Raw genomic sequence first — 15276 nt, 5'->3', positions numbered from 1 at the left:
CCTATAGCGTGAGATCAGTCATAGATTTCTGAACATACACTTTGTTCTTTATATATATTTTTAATTACTTTTGTCAAAATAAAGTTCTCTATAAAATGACAACAATGGGGAAGCAGCATGAATCAGTTTATAGAAATACATATTACATGATTGTGATTTTAATCATTTTAGAGGCAAAACGTTTGTTAAAAGTATCCTAATACAATAATGAAAAAACAAATTAAAGCCATTGTAGTTTCCCCCCACAGTGAGGAGCTACAATGTGGCCCATCCTGCCTTACAGGATGAGGAGCTGTAAGGCAGGATGGGCCACATTCCTGCCAGACTTTGTAAAACGAATCTGATGCCGTGTGCTTATTCTCCATCAAACAGTAACAGAATGAAAGGAACCCTGTGTAACAATTCAAGATAACATTTTTCTCCTATAGCAGAAGAAAAAAATGGGCTTACTTTACCAGTTATGATAAAGTGGTGTCGCAAAGAAAGACAATTGCTCCCTGTTACAGTCATGAAATAAATGCACCTTACCTGACACTGCTGCCTAAATGCCTCTCTTTGATGTTTTTGAACAAGCAGCTGACAGCACATTAAAGTTGTTTTTTTTTTGTCTTTTTAAAAATGTTACAACATGATTACGACCAGTGTTCTTGCTCTCCACAGTGAAACCATCACTTGGTCCATTAGCCTCTGTCATTCGAGGTTGAACTGTTCCAGGTTTTCTTGGAGGAGTGTGTCTTTGACTGATTTGAACACAATCCTGATGTTCTCTGTGTCTGTAGCGCAGGTGTAGTGCGTGTAAAGGGCTTTATGACGACCAACATGCCGCTCCACATACATATTTAAGATGAACTTTTTAGCTCTTTCAGCATCTTGTCGAGGCCCTGTGTGGGAGAAAGTGGTCAAAATTAGAAAAGCCTCCTTGCTCACTCTTTCACAGTTACTGTTTAATACAGTTTTATACTCTCCAGTGTGTCTTAGTTGAGACTTAAGAACTAACTCATTCTTAATAATTGTGCTTATCATTAACATCAGTCACAATATGCGTAGTGCTCTATTGTGGACTTTCACAAATCGATCAGTTGTCATCTTCACAAATCTTTAATGTCTTTAATTATCAAATATTTGACAGGGTGCATGCTGGATTGATTAATTCATGTACAGACAGTAATTTAAAAAATGATTAACACAGCTTGTCATTGCTTCTGTAGTCTAACAGTTTAAATACATAAATATTGAATCCAATTTTACTTTACACAAATAAATCAGAATAAAACTCACCTCAGTCACTTGATATTGTAAGGTAAAGACCCTACAATAATATAGAGAAAACCTCAACAATCAGAAAACCCCCTATGAGTAAGCACTTGGTGAAAGTGGGAAGGAAAAACTCCCTTTTAACAGGAAGAAACCTCTGGCAGCTATCTGCTATATTCAAGGCTGACTCACTTCATGCCAGTTATACTCAAATATAGTTTTGAACACAGTTATGGTTGTTCTGAAGACATGCAGAGCAAACTGGGGGCATGCTTTACCTGTGTATTCTGGAAAGTAGGAAGCTAAATGCGAATGCTGGATTTTCTCCTCTAGCAGGTCTGTTTTGTTCAGAAAGAGGATGATGGAGGATTCTTGAAACCACTGCCACGAGGTGATGGTCTTAAACAAGGCGAGGCTCTCCTGGAGTCGATTCTGAAAGAGGGGCGACAGGCTTAAACGATGAACTGTATTTGGACAAGGTTGGACAAGAATCAAAGAAAGGATCAACTATAACTATAATGACCGTACATCGTTTTCACTCTCATAGAGGACCTGATCGTACTCGTTGAGGGCTGCAAGGAATATGATAGAGGTGACATTCTCAAAACAGTGGATCCATTTCTTCCTCTCAGAACGCTGCCCACCAACATCAACCATCCTACAGAAAGACAATGAAAGCACTAAAGGTTCATTACTGAAGACTGAAGAATTACTGAAGAAGGAACTATATTTCTCTACTTTCTCGCAGAGAGTTTTCTAAGGGGACTGACACTGCTAAGTTCACTCTCTATATAAATGGTCTTTAGCCAATACAGGTTTCAACAGTCAGCAGTTCCACATAGCGACACAGATGATTGAATTTCACATGTGCACTGGGACCTGCAGAAGCTGTGAATGCAGCTCTTTTGTTGTCTGCAGCTTATTCTAAACACGACTCGAAGGAAAACTTATTACTGCCCACTTAGTTCAAATTAACTATCTTTAGTCACTTCAGTAATTAGTCTGTTTTGTCACCGCAGTAATAATGTGTGTGTGTGGACTGCGAGTACACCGTAACTGTTTCCATACACATTAAGAAGGTAAGTACCGGATGGGTGCTGTTAATCAAATGCACTTCATTATTGATCATCAGCAAGAGGGAGTGCCAGTATAAAAGCAGAAGTTTGGCAGTTTGTTCTGGAGCATTCCACAAATCTCAATAAACTGGAGCAACATTGTAAAGACTTCTACAAGCTGTTGAATGGTTGGGTACACTGGACTGCGAGTCATGTCAAAACTTTCTTTTTCACAGGGCTGTATATCTGTCTAGATGATGTGTTAATAAAGTATGATATCAAACCTGAAGATGTTTTTGGAAAATTCAAAGGGATACTCTATGATGCCTGTGGTGGGCACCCTGACCCTCAAGATGTCCTGCAGGGTGGGGATGTACGACGGGGCTGTGATTCTGTCCAAGTCAGTGAGGTAACTGAAATGTTTACAACAACACATTAAGGTTAATATTCTGAAATATTAAACAGAAATCTATGCTTTTTACATGCATTGATTTTAGCAGAATGAATCCACACTATTACAGGATTACAATAAACGGAGGAAATTAATGCAAGATAAAGATGTGAAATATAAAAGTCTTACTATTTTGCAGAGTCTGATATCTGGAATTCCCTTCTGCGCTCATAGCATCTTTGAACACCGTGATCGTTCCAGACTCTCTTTATGGCGTCCACTTGCCAGGACTCCAAAGTTGACACATAGGTCAAGTCCACTTGGCTCAGCTTCTCCGCATACCCCTGACAGACAGATACACAGGTCGTTTCACTTCTTCAGTACACGTTCAATACAATGACCGCTGTAAAAGAAATCCCACTAGATGGTTTTTGTGAATTGCAAGAGATCGTTTTTAGGCAATGTTTCCTTTTTTTTACTATAGTTCTCAAGAAGAACCAGATCTACTGCAATGACATGATGTAGAAAGATTAATTGTCTGTAGAAGTTTTTGATTACTAAAAAGTAACAAGCTTGAATTAGCTTTTGTTAAATTAAATTTGGTGCACACTTTCATGTCCCCCAAAGTTTAAACTGTAATAACTTCTGTGATCCCTTAACATTTGTCCAATTATTTTGCAGGATAAAAGTTTGCACCATCTTAATATCCCTTAGTTATGCCATTATAGCTCCAGGTTGCAAATGTATATGATATAATGAGCACCCCTCCTGTCTTATTCTCGCCTTTCCCCCCCTTTTTGGATCCATGTATTTACTGGTATCTTGTCCTCCAGATGTTTCTATTATGAGCCACACAGTCACTGAGTGTTTTTGTTCTTCATTGCTCATATCTTGTTTTGTTTTTTTTCACACACCAACTGTTTCTAGGCAGATGGCCGCCCACCCTGAGTCTGATTCTTGAGGTTTAACAGAAGACCCCCACCTCGCCCTCCCCAAAAAACTCCCACGTGTTGTGATTTGCCACTGAACAAACAGAATTTAATATCGAAAATAGCTCAGCTGGTCAGAATTTGTTGTCTGTCCACTGCGGCAAATCGGGCTGTGTGGATTTTAAATCACTGATAGTGACATTTAGATTGTTAGTTTATCAAAAACTAACACTATCAGAATTTTTTTTCAACCACTTTGAAGAACCTATCCTAAAGTGGCCGCTTACAACCCTGAGTGAGGCCTTACAGGAGGTTCACCTTGTGGTCAGAATGCACACACAAAGGTGCAGGCCCCAAAAGCAACTCACAAGTTCCTGCAGTGGAAAACTGTCTATTTATATAGCCTGCATGTTACAATACTAGTATTATTTCTAATTTGTTTTTCTCAATGTAACTGGTACGGCAAGCTTTCTCAAACGCCACATAAAAGTTTAAATGCTTGGTTTCTCACAATGTTCTGGTCATGGAGGTAGTCAATGTGAAGAGTCTCCATGGCGTTGATCATCGCCTGGATGCCCGCTATGATGTTCTGATACACCACACGAGTGAAGCCTTTCCTGTCAGTGTCATTGTATCCTTTGCCATGGATGATCCTCATCTGTTTGATGAAAGTACTCTTCCCACTTTCACCAGTCCCTGGGCAAACGAGATGAATGAAACCGAAGGATGAAAAATGGAATAAGATCAAAGCAATGCCAGAAATAGGACATCTGTGGCATGCGCTCAAAAAAAAGAAATAATCTCAACATCAATCAGCTGCAGCTCAACAGGAGTTTGGCAACAAAACAACAAAAAAAAATTGCAATCTCTGAAGCGTTATAATATTTCCAGAAAGTAAGGTTTCCAGGTTAGAAGACCTTTTTTTTCAATCAAGCCTGGGTGTGTGTGTATGTGTATTGTGCGTTTCTTCATTCATTTGTATCCCCCCATCACCAACATGATTACTCTGATTTAGCACAGCATATAGAAGTTGAACATTATGCCCATACGCTCGGTTTTATTTTCATCTCACTGCTTTTGCACTACAAAAAAGCATGACAGCAGATGGAGAATTAAGTTGAAAAGAAAACAAAAAGGCTATAAACATTATGAATTAAATATGCACTTACTTTTTATTCTGCACATAACAATGTGCTGAATACTATTTTGGGACAGAAAGTCTTTGCCAGATTCCTGCAACTCAACGTGCCTATCAACAGCGATGTGTCCTTGACTGAAACAGTGATCTGCTTCCTGCCTTCTAGTTGTAAATTACTCTTGATAAGGGTGTCAGCTTAGGGCCCAAAACGCCTAGAAATGTTAACCATTAGTCTGACCTTTACAGGGGGATATTGTTCTCCAAACAACTCAAGTTGAAGTTTAAAGTAGCGCTGACCTTTAAACAAATCCCTAATGTCTAATGTATTGTTTCCAACATAATCAACAGTCAAGCTTTGAAAAGTGGCCTGCTTGGCCGTTTTGGTTCTGGAGAAAACAGACCACATGTCATTTAATGAGGTCACCGTGGCTGTCAAAATATGAAACCTGAATACTTTGTACTAATGAAGCAGCAGTATGGTTTCATTTTTAAGAGGAGACTGCAAATGATTAAGGCTATCTGAGAGATTCATCAGAACATCACTATGTGAAGAATGCGAGGAGTAAGCTGTAACTGGCGTGAGGTGACAGCACAGCGTAAAACACATACCAAAGCTTTGTTATCTATTGATCCAGAAAACATTGGTATTTGCACCTGATTCACCTTATTCCATACCTCCGATGTTAGTTTCCCGTCAATTTAGGAGGGCAAAACTACACTACAAGCCAAGCATTTGGTTTTTGTGGTGATTTCCACAATAATCAGATGGAATGACATGGAATATGATCCAAACATTCCTGCTCCATAGTGGAGGAATTCTATGACTTTGGTCGTTTTGTTTCTGATGTTTTCAGGGAAGTGCTTTGACAGACATGTAATATAATTTATATAATTATTTTATAATCATATTGAGATCATTTTAAATTGTTTTAGTTTCCAACGCATTTATTTTTAACTTTTATTTTTTATTTGTTGGTTTTATTAATATTTAGCACTTTGAAACTTTACTTTGAAAAGTGCTTTATAAATACAGATACTGTAAATATAGAGCATCGTCATCAGATAACATTTTATTCTGTATTATAGGCTGCATTATTCTCAGTCTAAGGACTTTGTTTTAATGCTAACTATCACATGCTAGCATACCAGTAGCCTACTACGATAAACTAAGATAGTCTACAGTTCAAATACTGAGGATATCCACGCCAGAACATAAACAGAAACCAAACTCTACTCACTGTGGGGCTGTAAATGGAAGGCTATTTTCCTGTATATTATTATTATTATGTAATTCTTTATTTAAACAGGTCTCATTGAGCTCGAGATCTCTAGTTCAAAGAGAGACCTTAAACGTGTTTTTTTTTTTTTTAAAGAAGGAAAAACGAGATACAGACATATAATTACACTCCACATTAAGAAAAACCTGTTCTGGTTAGTCTAATTCAGCATTTCACTCCCTTAAATACAGATTAAACTGGAATGTGAACGTTATTATTGTTTTATATAGCACACAATGTCCTTGCGTAATCTCAGCAGGTTTCTGGGTGGATGAATGAATCATCACAGGGAATTCCTTTGACGCTAAAGGTTGTTTCTGTTGAGCTGTTAAATCGCACAAGCCTCAGAAATATAACTCAAACGTTCACTGCTATGATCAGAAACCCTGTAATAATAACAGTTAGCCACAAATCTAACAAGTGTACACTGTAAAAAAAAAAAAAAACAGAAAAAATCAAACTAACTAAACTTATTTAAAGTTTCTTTGTTACTGAAGACATATCTGTTCATTATGTTCCAAAGTTCCACTGTGGACGTGTGTTAGTTAAACACTGAGCTCTCACCTAAAAGCAGCAGCTTCAGCTCCCGTTTAGACGCTAACTTGTCCCGTCGAAGCTGTCTCTCTATTTCTCTGTGTATCCTCAGTCTCTCCTCGTCCTCTGGAGACAGGCAGCACTCACCCATTGTTATCCTAGTTTACCTGCTGCTCCCGGTTCAGCTACAGACAGCAACTTTGTAAAATGTATACAGATTTTTTTCTTTTCTTTCTTTCTTTCTTGTTCTTGTCAGACTTGCCAAGAAAAGTTACGTCTCGGAACAGGTGAACTTTCTGCAATCATTCTTCCTGCTGGGGGATCCAGTTCAGGTGCATTTCACATTCCTGCCGTGCAGGAGAGGCGGGCTCTGACTGAAAGGCAAGTTTATCCACTCTGTCCCTGTGCACCTACTTACAATACACGTCCATACTCTCAGGAGCCTGCTGAAAAGTTGGAAAGTCCAACTGGGAGGTGAAGGAAATTGCCTTCCCGGGTTTCCTCCGTGGCGTGAGCGATAATAAGCAGAGTTTTGTCCTTTCCTTCTAAGATTCCTAATTATTTAAAGTAACACTCAGGTATGCCATTCAGCTGGGTTAGTTACGACGTCGGGAGCAGCTTGGGAGAACAAGGAAACACAGACTGCTTCAGGTTGTCTTCCCAAATCGACTCAAAGGTTTATTTGATACACAGCAGTTTATATAGATGAAAAAAAAGGTTCGTGTGTCAGCTTTCCCAGTTCAAACCGGTACAGACCAAATAAGGAAACGTCTTCCTGCCTTGTGAACAAAGAAGTATCCTGTGTGTAGTTTATCAGTTCAGCTACAATTTATGATCATCCCAGCAAAATACACTCCTAGACATAAAATACAGAGTTCTTTCATTAGTGAATTCTGAAACAAACCACCTAGCCTTTAACGAGCCTTTTCCAGGAGATAAGGAAAAAGGGAGGATGGGAGTAAGGAAGTGGTCTCATCTCTGTGGTGTTTTTGACCTTGAGGTACCAGCCTGTAAGTCTTACACATCAATTCTTGGGTCAGAGAGAAAGAGAAAAACAACTAGTAGTTGGGCCTTATTGAGTAACAGTTTTCCTGTATAAAACAATATCCTGTAAATGCTACTATGGTATCAAAATACCTAACAGTTCCCCTCTTTTATTATTTTTAAAAATAATAACTCAAATAGAAAGGAAAAATCACAAATGTAATAACATAATATAAAAAGCAAATCATAAAATGTAATAGTTCACAACCTAATGTTCAATATACACATCAGGAACATCATCGATGACATCTGACACATAATCTGGGTCAATTTGTGCCAATTGCAAATACATTGAAGTAGCTGTACTAGTAGCTATACGGGTTATCATTGAACGTACACAGGGTACCACACAACAGACAATAATCATCAAAAACATGCTGCAACGGTTACAAAGGCTACAATTAGTTCCTTCCATCTTCCAAACGTGTCCTGTAGCCACTTATGTAGCCACTGACCGTGACCTGTATTGGCAATTAGTTCTATCTGCAATGCTTCAAGTTTATTCATAGCTTGTGTGAATGAACCGTTAGGGGCGGTGTTATTGGGAATGAAAGTACAGCATACATCAACGGTTACTAGACCACAGGTACCGGTCCAATCAACAGGTAAAGCTAATCTAAGGGTATTATTGCACAACCAATAAGCATGTGGGATTGGTCTAGTTAGGCGCGTGACCATGTGTGATTTAACTAACTCCCCCCAGTCAGTATCATTTAAGACACCGTCTGGGGGAACAATGATCGATTCTCTGCTCGAACTTGAACTGTGTGTGTGTTCCTCCAGATATGATACAACTTCAGCCACAGAGACAGCTAGCCATGTCTCATTACAGCGTGCACCTGGGGAGTCAGAGAAGAATGTATAGTTATCCTTTGTATAATCTATGTGTGTGTCTGGGCCAGTTAACTTTAGTCTGCGCAGACATATCATACTAGTATTAAAATGGAGAGGGATCTGTCCTAAGGGCAGTGAGGGTTTTAACCTATTCTTGGGGCGTTTCATTGGGGCGCAGGTCCCTGCGGTGTCATTAGATAACTTCAATAATTCGCCTAATGGAGTCTCAGGGTTAGTTGGTGTGTGTGTGTGTCTAAGTAGGCAGTCGAGAGGGCTCAGAGTCAACTGTAAAGCGTCTTTAAAGAGAGCATTATTTCCGCTGATTTTCTCTAGTCCCTCAGTGAGGGGGAAACCGGATATGGGGTATCCTACTATTACCTGTTCTGGATTAGCCTTTGAACAGACATAACAGTTACTGTTTCCTAAATCACGAGCGGCTGTTCTGGCATTTTCATACCAGGTGTTAGCTCCTGTTCTAGAGGGTGCATAAAATGGTTTATTAGTGGCGTCTATGTTGCTATTTACTGATTTTAGGGAACGTAATGAGTCCATTAAGTAGGTGTCTTGCAAAATAGAGCATGAGGTATAGTCAGCAAAATATGACCTGCAGAAATGTGAACATGGTTGCAGTTTACAATACAAAATAGCAAAGAGAAATCCTAAGGTTAATGCGATAGATATGATAAATAACCTAAATATATAAGAAAGTATATAAGAAAAACAGTTCTTCAGTTGTCTCCTGGCCTGGTCCCAGGTTCGAGAGACACAGAATAAGCGTCGTATGATGACAATGGGCATTTCATTTTCTTCATTGTCAGGATAGAGTGAGTCTAGCTTTATCAGGTTAGGCATCATGTGGTACTTTTGGCTTTCTATTCCTGCTGGATGTTCGAGTACCTTGTCGTTGTTCTTTCAGACGTTGTGTGTTAATCAGTGATTGCGTGTGTGCACTGGATCCGGGCGCTGGCTCGCCTGAGATGTCATCTACCCGTGTGTGTTTATTTGCTCTAGTTCCGGGCGCTGGCTCGCCGGAGATGTCGTCTGCTTGATCCGACGCCTGAGATGGTCCGATTGGGCTGGTCTTAACCCTGCTGGCATGAATCCACTGAGGTTGTCCGTCCGTAAGGATGCTGGTTCTTCGTCACTGCCAGTAAAGCCTGGGGGCTGGAAAACGCGGCCTCCCAGAGTGTCCTTGGTTTTAGTGGCTTCTCCAACATGCGTCTCCTTGTCTCCACTGGTGGAACTGTGGAGGGGAAAAGCTGAGAGAGACAAACTTTCTGATAGTTATTATTCAGTTTTTCTATCAGGTTGTGAACATCAGTGGACAATGCAATATACATCACCTTCTACTAGCGGTGCCCCTCTGGAAGCTGACCATGGTGTTGGAAATAATCTTATTTCAAATGGAAATAATTTGGTTACTTCAGATTGAGTCATTCTAATCTCACACAGGACTTGAGTAAGTAATTTGACCCAGGTCATTAAAGTTTTAGCACACTTTTTAATTACTTCTCATGTGAATGAAGATCCTCTATCACTGTTAATTTGGTGAGGTATTCCGAATCTGGGTATTATTTCATTGCTCAACTTTTGATAGACTACTTCTACAGTTTCTTTTGAGGTTGGATAAGCTTCTACTCATTTACTAAATTGATCCACTATTACCAGTAAGTACTTGATGCTTCCTTGTGCTGGCATATGTGTAAAATCAATTTGTAATGTATGAAATGGAAAATCTGGTTGTGGTAAATGCTGATGTTTTGCTTTTGAGCTACCTACATTAGTTCGCGCACATGTTAGACAGGTTGCTAATATGCTTTTTACTGCATGTGATGTTTTCTCAATTACAAATCTTGATTTTATTGCCCCTATTACCCCTCTTTGTCCGACATGACTCACACAGTGAAAATGTCGGGCAAGGACTGGCAGCAGGGAATATGGGAGGGCAATCAAACCCTTAAGATTTTGTATAAGCCATCTCTGTCATCTAAGGTACAGTCATTATTCTCCCAATAGGTGTAATCACATGCAGAGGCTTGCTCTTGTATGAATTTTAAATCAACATTTGTGTCTAAATAGTCTGGGAGTGTAACAAGTGGCAGCTGTAGGGGCACAGATAATACTTCCTGCGGAGGTGGGAGCTGTGATGCAGCTGCAGCCTTGGCTGTCACGTCTGCTAAGGCATTACCTGTTGCTTCGTCTGTGTCAGCTGTACTGTGTCCTTTCGTTTTTACAACTGCAACGGCCGATGGCAGCTGTATAGCCTGAAAAAGTCTTTGAACAAAATCAGAATTTAGCAATTTATTTTCCATCAGCAGATCTAAATCCTCTCTGTCTCCACAATGTGCCAAAGTCATGCACAACGCCAAATGCATAGCGGCTGTCTGTGTAAATTGTCACATGCTTATCCAAATGTAGCTCACAGGCGCGTATTAAAGCCATGAGCTCTGCTTTTTGTGCTGAGTGAAATGGTAATGAGTGAGCCTCTAGTATGATGTCAGGCACTGTTACCACTGAATAGCCACAAAGAAATGAGTTGTCACTCGGCCTTGAACAGGACCCGTCCACATAAACCGTGGCTGAGTCTGAGATAGGTGTTTGCTCTAAATCTGGACGTGGTGCTGTGGATTCCTGTATACGTGTCATGCAGTCATGATCATCAAGCCTGTCTGAGCCATCCTGTCGGTCAGAAGAACACAGAATAGTATCAATAAATGTCATGGCGAATCAGGTGTGCTGCTCGCTTTTATAGTGAGATTTGCATATGTTGTGTAGTTATGTTTGCTAGAATGGTCGTGACCTGGTGATTGGTGTATAGAATAGTGTCATGTTAGAGTGTGAGCTTCTCGCAGTCCCTTATCATGATAGAGCAAGCTACTACTGCCCTCAGGCAGGCCGGCATTCCTGAACAATTCAGGCAGCACCTTTGAGTGGCGGAGGTCAGCACTCCCTTTAATGCATTGAAAGAGACAGTCATTTCTGTGGATCACAGTATTCGAGGAGGCTTGTCTTTTTTGCAGCATTCACGCAGAATGTGGTCATGAAAAGAACAGTCTGGTATCCACTGTCTGCAATAGTTCACCATGCCTAAGAAGGACGACATGTCCTTCTGTGTAGTGGGACGAGGGACGGAGGTCACAGCTTTGACCCTGTCTGCAGTCATGGAACGTTTTCCGTGAGACAGTGTGAATCCCAAATATTGAACAGAAGTCTGACAGTACTGCATTTTCTTTGCAGATGCTTTGTGGCCAGTCTTTTGGAGGTGCTGGAGAAGCATGTGTGTAGCAGTTTGACACAGTTTTTCACTTTCAGCACAGAGGAGGAGGTCATCCACATGTGGATCAGAGTACAGCCCTCAGGAGGAGTAAAGCTGTCCAGGGTAGCACGGATCACCATTGAGAAAGCAGCAGAGCTGTCTATCATGCCTTGGGGCAAACGAGTCCAAGTGTACTGCTTATTTCTATGTGTGAATGCAAATAACGGCTGTGTGTCACAGGTACTGAGAAAAAGGAGCGGAGCATAAATCCACCACGGTAAAATGTGTATGCAATGCATGTCAATATGCTGTGAACATCTGAAACGAGAGGTGGCAGAGGAATGTTGACTGCATTAATTTGCCTTAAGTCTTGTATGAAACGCCATACGCCAGGTTTGTTAGGCTTTGGCACAGGATTGACAGGAGTGTGGGCTTTATTACTCCTGTAGTCAATAAATCTCCTATCATGACATCTAGAGCTGCGGCTTTTTCCGTGGAAAGGGGACATTGCCTGACATATACTCGCTTTTTGTTTTTTAGCTGTGCGTGATAAAGTGTACAGTCAATAAATCCTATATCATTCTCACTTTTTGACCACAATGTCATATTCTGGTATTCAGCTGGCAACATAAGTGCAGAAATAGTACAGTCGATAGGGTAGGTTAGATCTATGTGACGACATATTTCGTAACCTATGTCTGAGTTATGTAACAAAATCACTGTTTGACCTTCACTTGTGTGAGCAGTTATCATGTTGTTGAACAGTGTGAGAGAAACAAAAGTGTGGCTCCCAGTCATGGGATTACCTGTTAGTGGCGTCTGTACACGTTTTTTTGGCACAGTGTGTGACATAGAGTACCGGACAAAAAGGATGTTGAGTTCATTCTCTGCTGAGGGTCCAGCTGACACAGAGGATGTTCCTTCTCCATCATGTCGGTACATAGGGCAGAGAAAACATAAGCTGTTATCAGTGTCAGCAAACATTTCACCCTTTATGTTAAATGAAATACACAAATTCATTTTTGCTTTGGGTGTCTGCGGCTGCTGGAAAACTGAGCTAAATTTGCACCTCTAGCTTGTCCAACAGTGCATAAAGCGTTTTATGAATACTAGGATAGATTCATCAGGCTTCTGTTTACACATAGTTACTGCATTTAAGTCAATTTTGTCTCTGGACATTGTTAGCAGGAATTTCTTTAGATTCTTAAAGAAATCGGCGACTTTGTCATTATTTACCCTCCTTTTGTCCATAGCGGTAACATTTGATGCATCACGTCGCGGCATTCTATCATATATTTTCTACAGGACTTTTTAAGCAGACTACTTTTCTTATCACAAATGATATTCAACATTTCTACTGACCTGTTTTCTGGCGATAATCGTTCGGGATAAGGCTCCGGAAATAAATTAGAATGCATTGAACTTCTTAAGTTGTAAACAAAGTCAGTCACATAAGCACTCCCGCATGTTCTGGATACGTGATCATGGACGTCTTCACCGATTCGCGGACGTAGGTTACACGTAACCGGAAATGGGAGTTATACTGAGCCGTTATTTGAGACTTTATTTTGTATTTTATTAATTTTTGGTTTTACAGGTACTTTAGATTTTTTTATCGGACCTGTCTGTGGTCTTTGAATAATTCTGACCCATGTTCAGTGATTTCCAGAGGGGTTTACACGCTAGGAGGATTTATGTTAGTATTTTCGCTGCGGCACAGCTGAGGTCACTTTAAATTTATTGCTAGCAATTTTTTGTTTGTGTGAGCAACTCTCACTTAGCGAGCAACTTCTCGCTTAACGAGCAACTTCTCGTAAAACAACAGGCAACTTCCTGTGTCTTTCTGCTTTTAATTTACTGCTTTTAACCCTTGTATGGTAATCGGGTCTGTGAGACCCGTTTTCAGTTTTCTTTCGTTTTTTTTTTTTTAACAAAATTAAATTTAATTATTTACTAGCTTTCTGTGAGTGAGCAACTTCTCACTTTTTAACGTACGTTTCAAGATAACAGGCAACTCCCTGTGTCACTCTTTGATGAGCAACTTCTCACTTAACGAGAAGTATTTAAGACAACAGGCAACTTTCTGTGTCACTTTTTCTGAGTGAGCAACTTCTCACTTTTTAACGTACGTTTAATTAAACAATTAATTATTATTATTATTATTTTTTAAACAAAATTAAAATATTCAAGACAACAGGCAACTTCCTGTGTCCACCAACACCACACAAGGGTTAATTTACTTTATTCGGGGACTGAGGAAGTCAGTCAGTGTATCTCTCTGGATCACTAAGTGAAACTTCGTCAGCATATCCCGTTTCTTTATTCGGGGACTGAGGAAGTCAGTCAGTGTATCTCTCTGGATCACTAAGTGAAACTTCGTCAGCATATCCCGTTTTTTTTTATGGATCGATCACTGAGAGAGGTATAATATGGTCTCTATATAAATATGAAAGACACATATTTACCTTCTGTCAGCATCCCACTTCTGACACCAAAATTGAAGGAAATTGCCTTCCCGGGTTTCCTCCGTGGCGTGAGCGATAAGCAGAGTTTTGTCCTTTCCTTCTAAGATTCCTAATTATTTAAAGTAACACTCAGGTATGCCATTCAGCTGGGTTAGTTACGACGTCGGGAGCAGCTTGGGAGAACAAGGAAACACAGACTGCTTCAGGTTGTCTTCCCAAATCGACTCAAAGGTTTATTTGATACACAGCAGTTTATATAGATGAAAAAAAAGGTTCGTGTGTCAGCTTTCCCAGTTCAAACCGGTACAGACCAAATAAGGAAACGTCTTCCTGCCTTGTGAACAAAGAAGTATCCTGTGTGTAGTTTATCAGTTCAGCTACAATTTATGATCATCCCAGCAAAATACACTCCTAGACATAAAATACAGAGTTCTTTCATTAGTGAATTCTGAAACAAACCACCTAGCCTTTAACGAGCCTTTTCCAGGAGATAAGGAAAAAGGGAGGATGGGAGTAAGGAAGTGGTCTCATCTCTGTGGTGTTTTTGACCTTGAGGTACCAGCCTGTAAGTCTTACACATCAATTCTTGGGTCAGAGAGAAAGAGAAAAACAACTAGTAGTTGGGCCTTATTGAGTAACAGTTTTCCTGTATAAAACAATATCCTGTAAATGCTACTATGGTATCAAAATACCTAACAGGAGGCAAGAGAGGAAAATACGGCAACTTCGTGCCAGAGTGACGGTAAAGTACCCGAAAGCATTAAATCCAACAAGATCAAGGTTCACAGGTGAACTTTGTGACGCTTTGTCTCAAACACACGTTAAAGTGTTTATCATGATTTAACCAGTTAAACCCTGAAATATGAAAAAATTGCCAGTAAATTGTATTTTTTTTAACCACATTGAGCTATCTGACAAATTTGTTTAAATAAAAACAGTTCATATCTATAAAAAATTATTTCTATTTTTTTAATAGCTTATAAATATATAGTGCATTTTTTGATGAAATGACGACGAAGTCTCAAAAAACTCCCCAAATAGCCTACTCTATGTATCAAATATGATACTATAGGTGTAACTGTGTCGAGGCTGATTCATG

At 39.9% G+C, this 15276-nt stretch overlaps 1 protein-coding gene across 2 annotated transcripts; it reads right to left on the bottom strand.

Annotated features, from left to right (window-relative positions):
* Nucleotides 1–91: 91 nt before the first annotated feature.
* LOC146571018 (guanine nucleotide-binding protein subunit alpha-14-like) lies at nt 92–14167 on the bottom strand. Of its 2 annotated transcripts, none has more exons than XM_085279930.1 (7): nt 6609–14167; nt 4141–4325; nt 2890–3044; nt 2594–2722; nt 1783–1912; nt 1533–1686; nt 92–881 (listed from the first exon to the last, which is right to left on the bottom strand). In XM_085279930.1, the coding sequence occupies exons 1-7, from the start codon at nt 6727–6729 to the stop codon at nt 691–693; spliced, it is 1065 nt and encodes a 354-aa protein (XP_085136056.1). In that variant the 5' UTR covers nt 6730–14167; the 3' UTR covers nt 92–690. The 2 variants fall into 2 exon arrangements, with proteins under 2 accessions (XP_085136056.1, XP_085136057.1); XM_085279931.1 differs by having other exon boundaries at nt 9354–14167.
* Between the last annotated feature and the right edge of the window lie 1109 nt (nt 14168–15276).

This window comes from Mchenga conophoros, linkage group LG7 (assembly GCF_057382185.1).
Source record: "Mchenga conophoros isolate Kocher_MC1m ecotype Shallow Benthic linkage group LG7, M_conophoros_male_GT1.1, whole genome shotgun sequence".
Classification (NCBI taxonomy): domain Eukaryota; kingdom Metazoa; phylum Chordata; class Actinopteri; order Cichliformes; family Cichlidae; genus Mchenga; species Mchenga conophoros.
The sequence above is the reverse complement of the archived record's forward strand: the minus strand, read 5'-3'. Positions and strand labels throughout refer to the sequence as shown.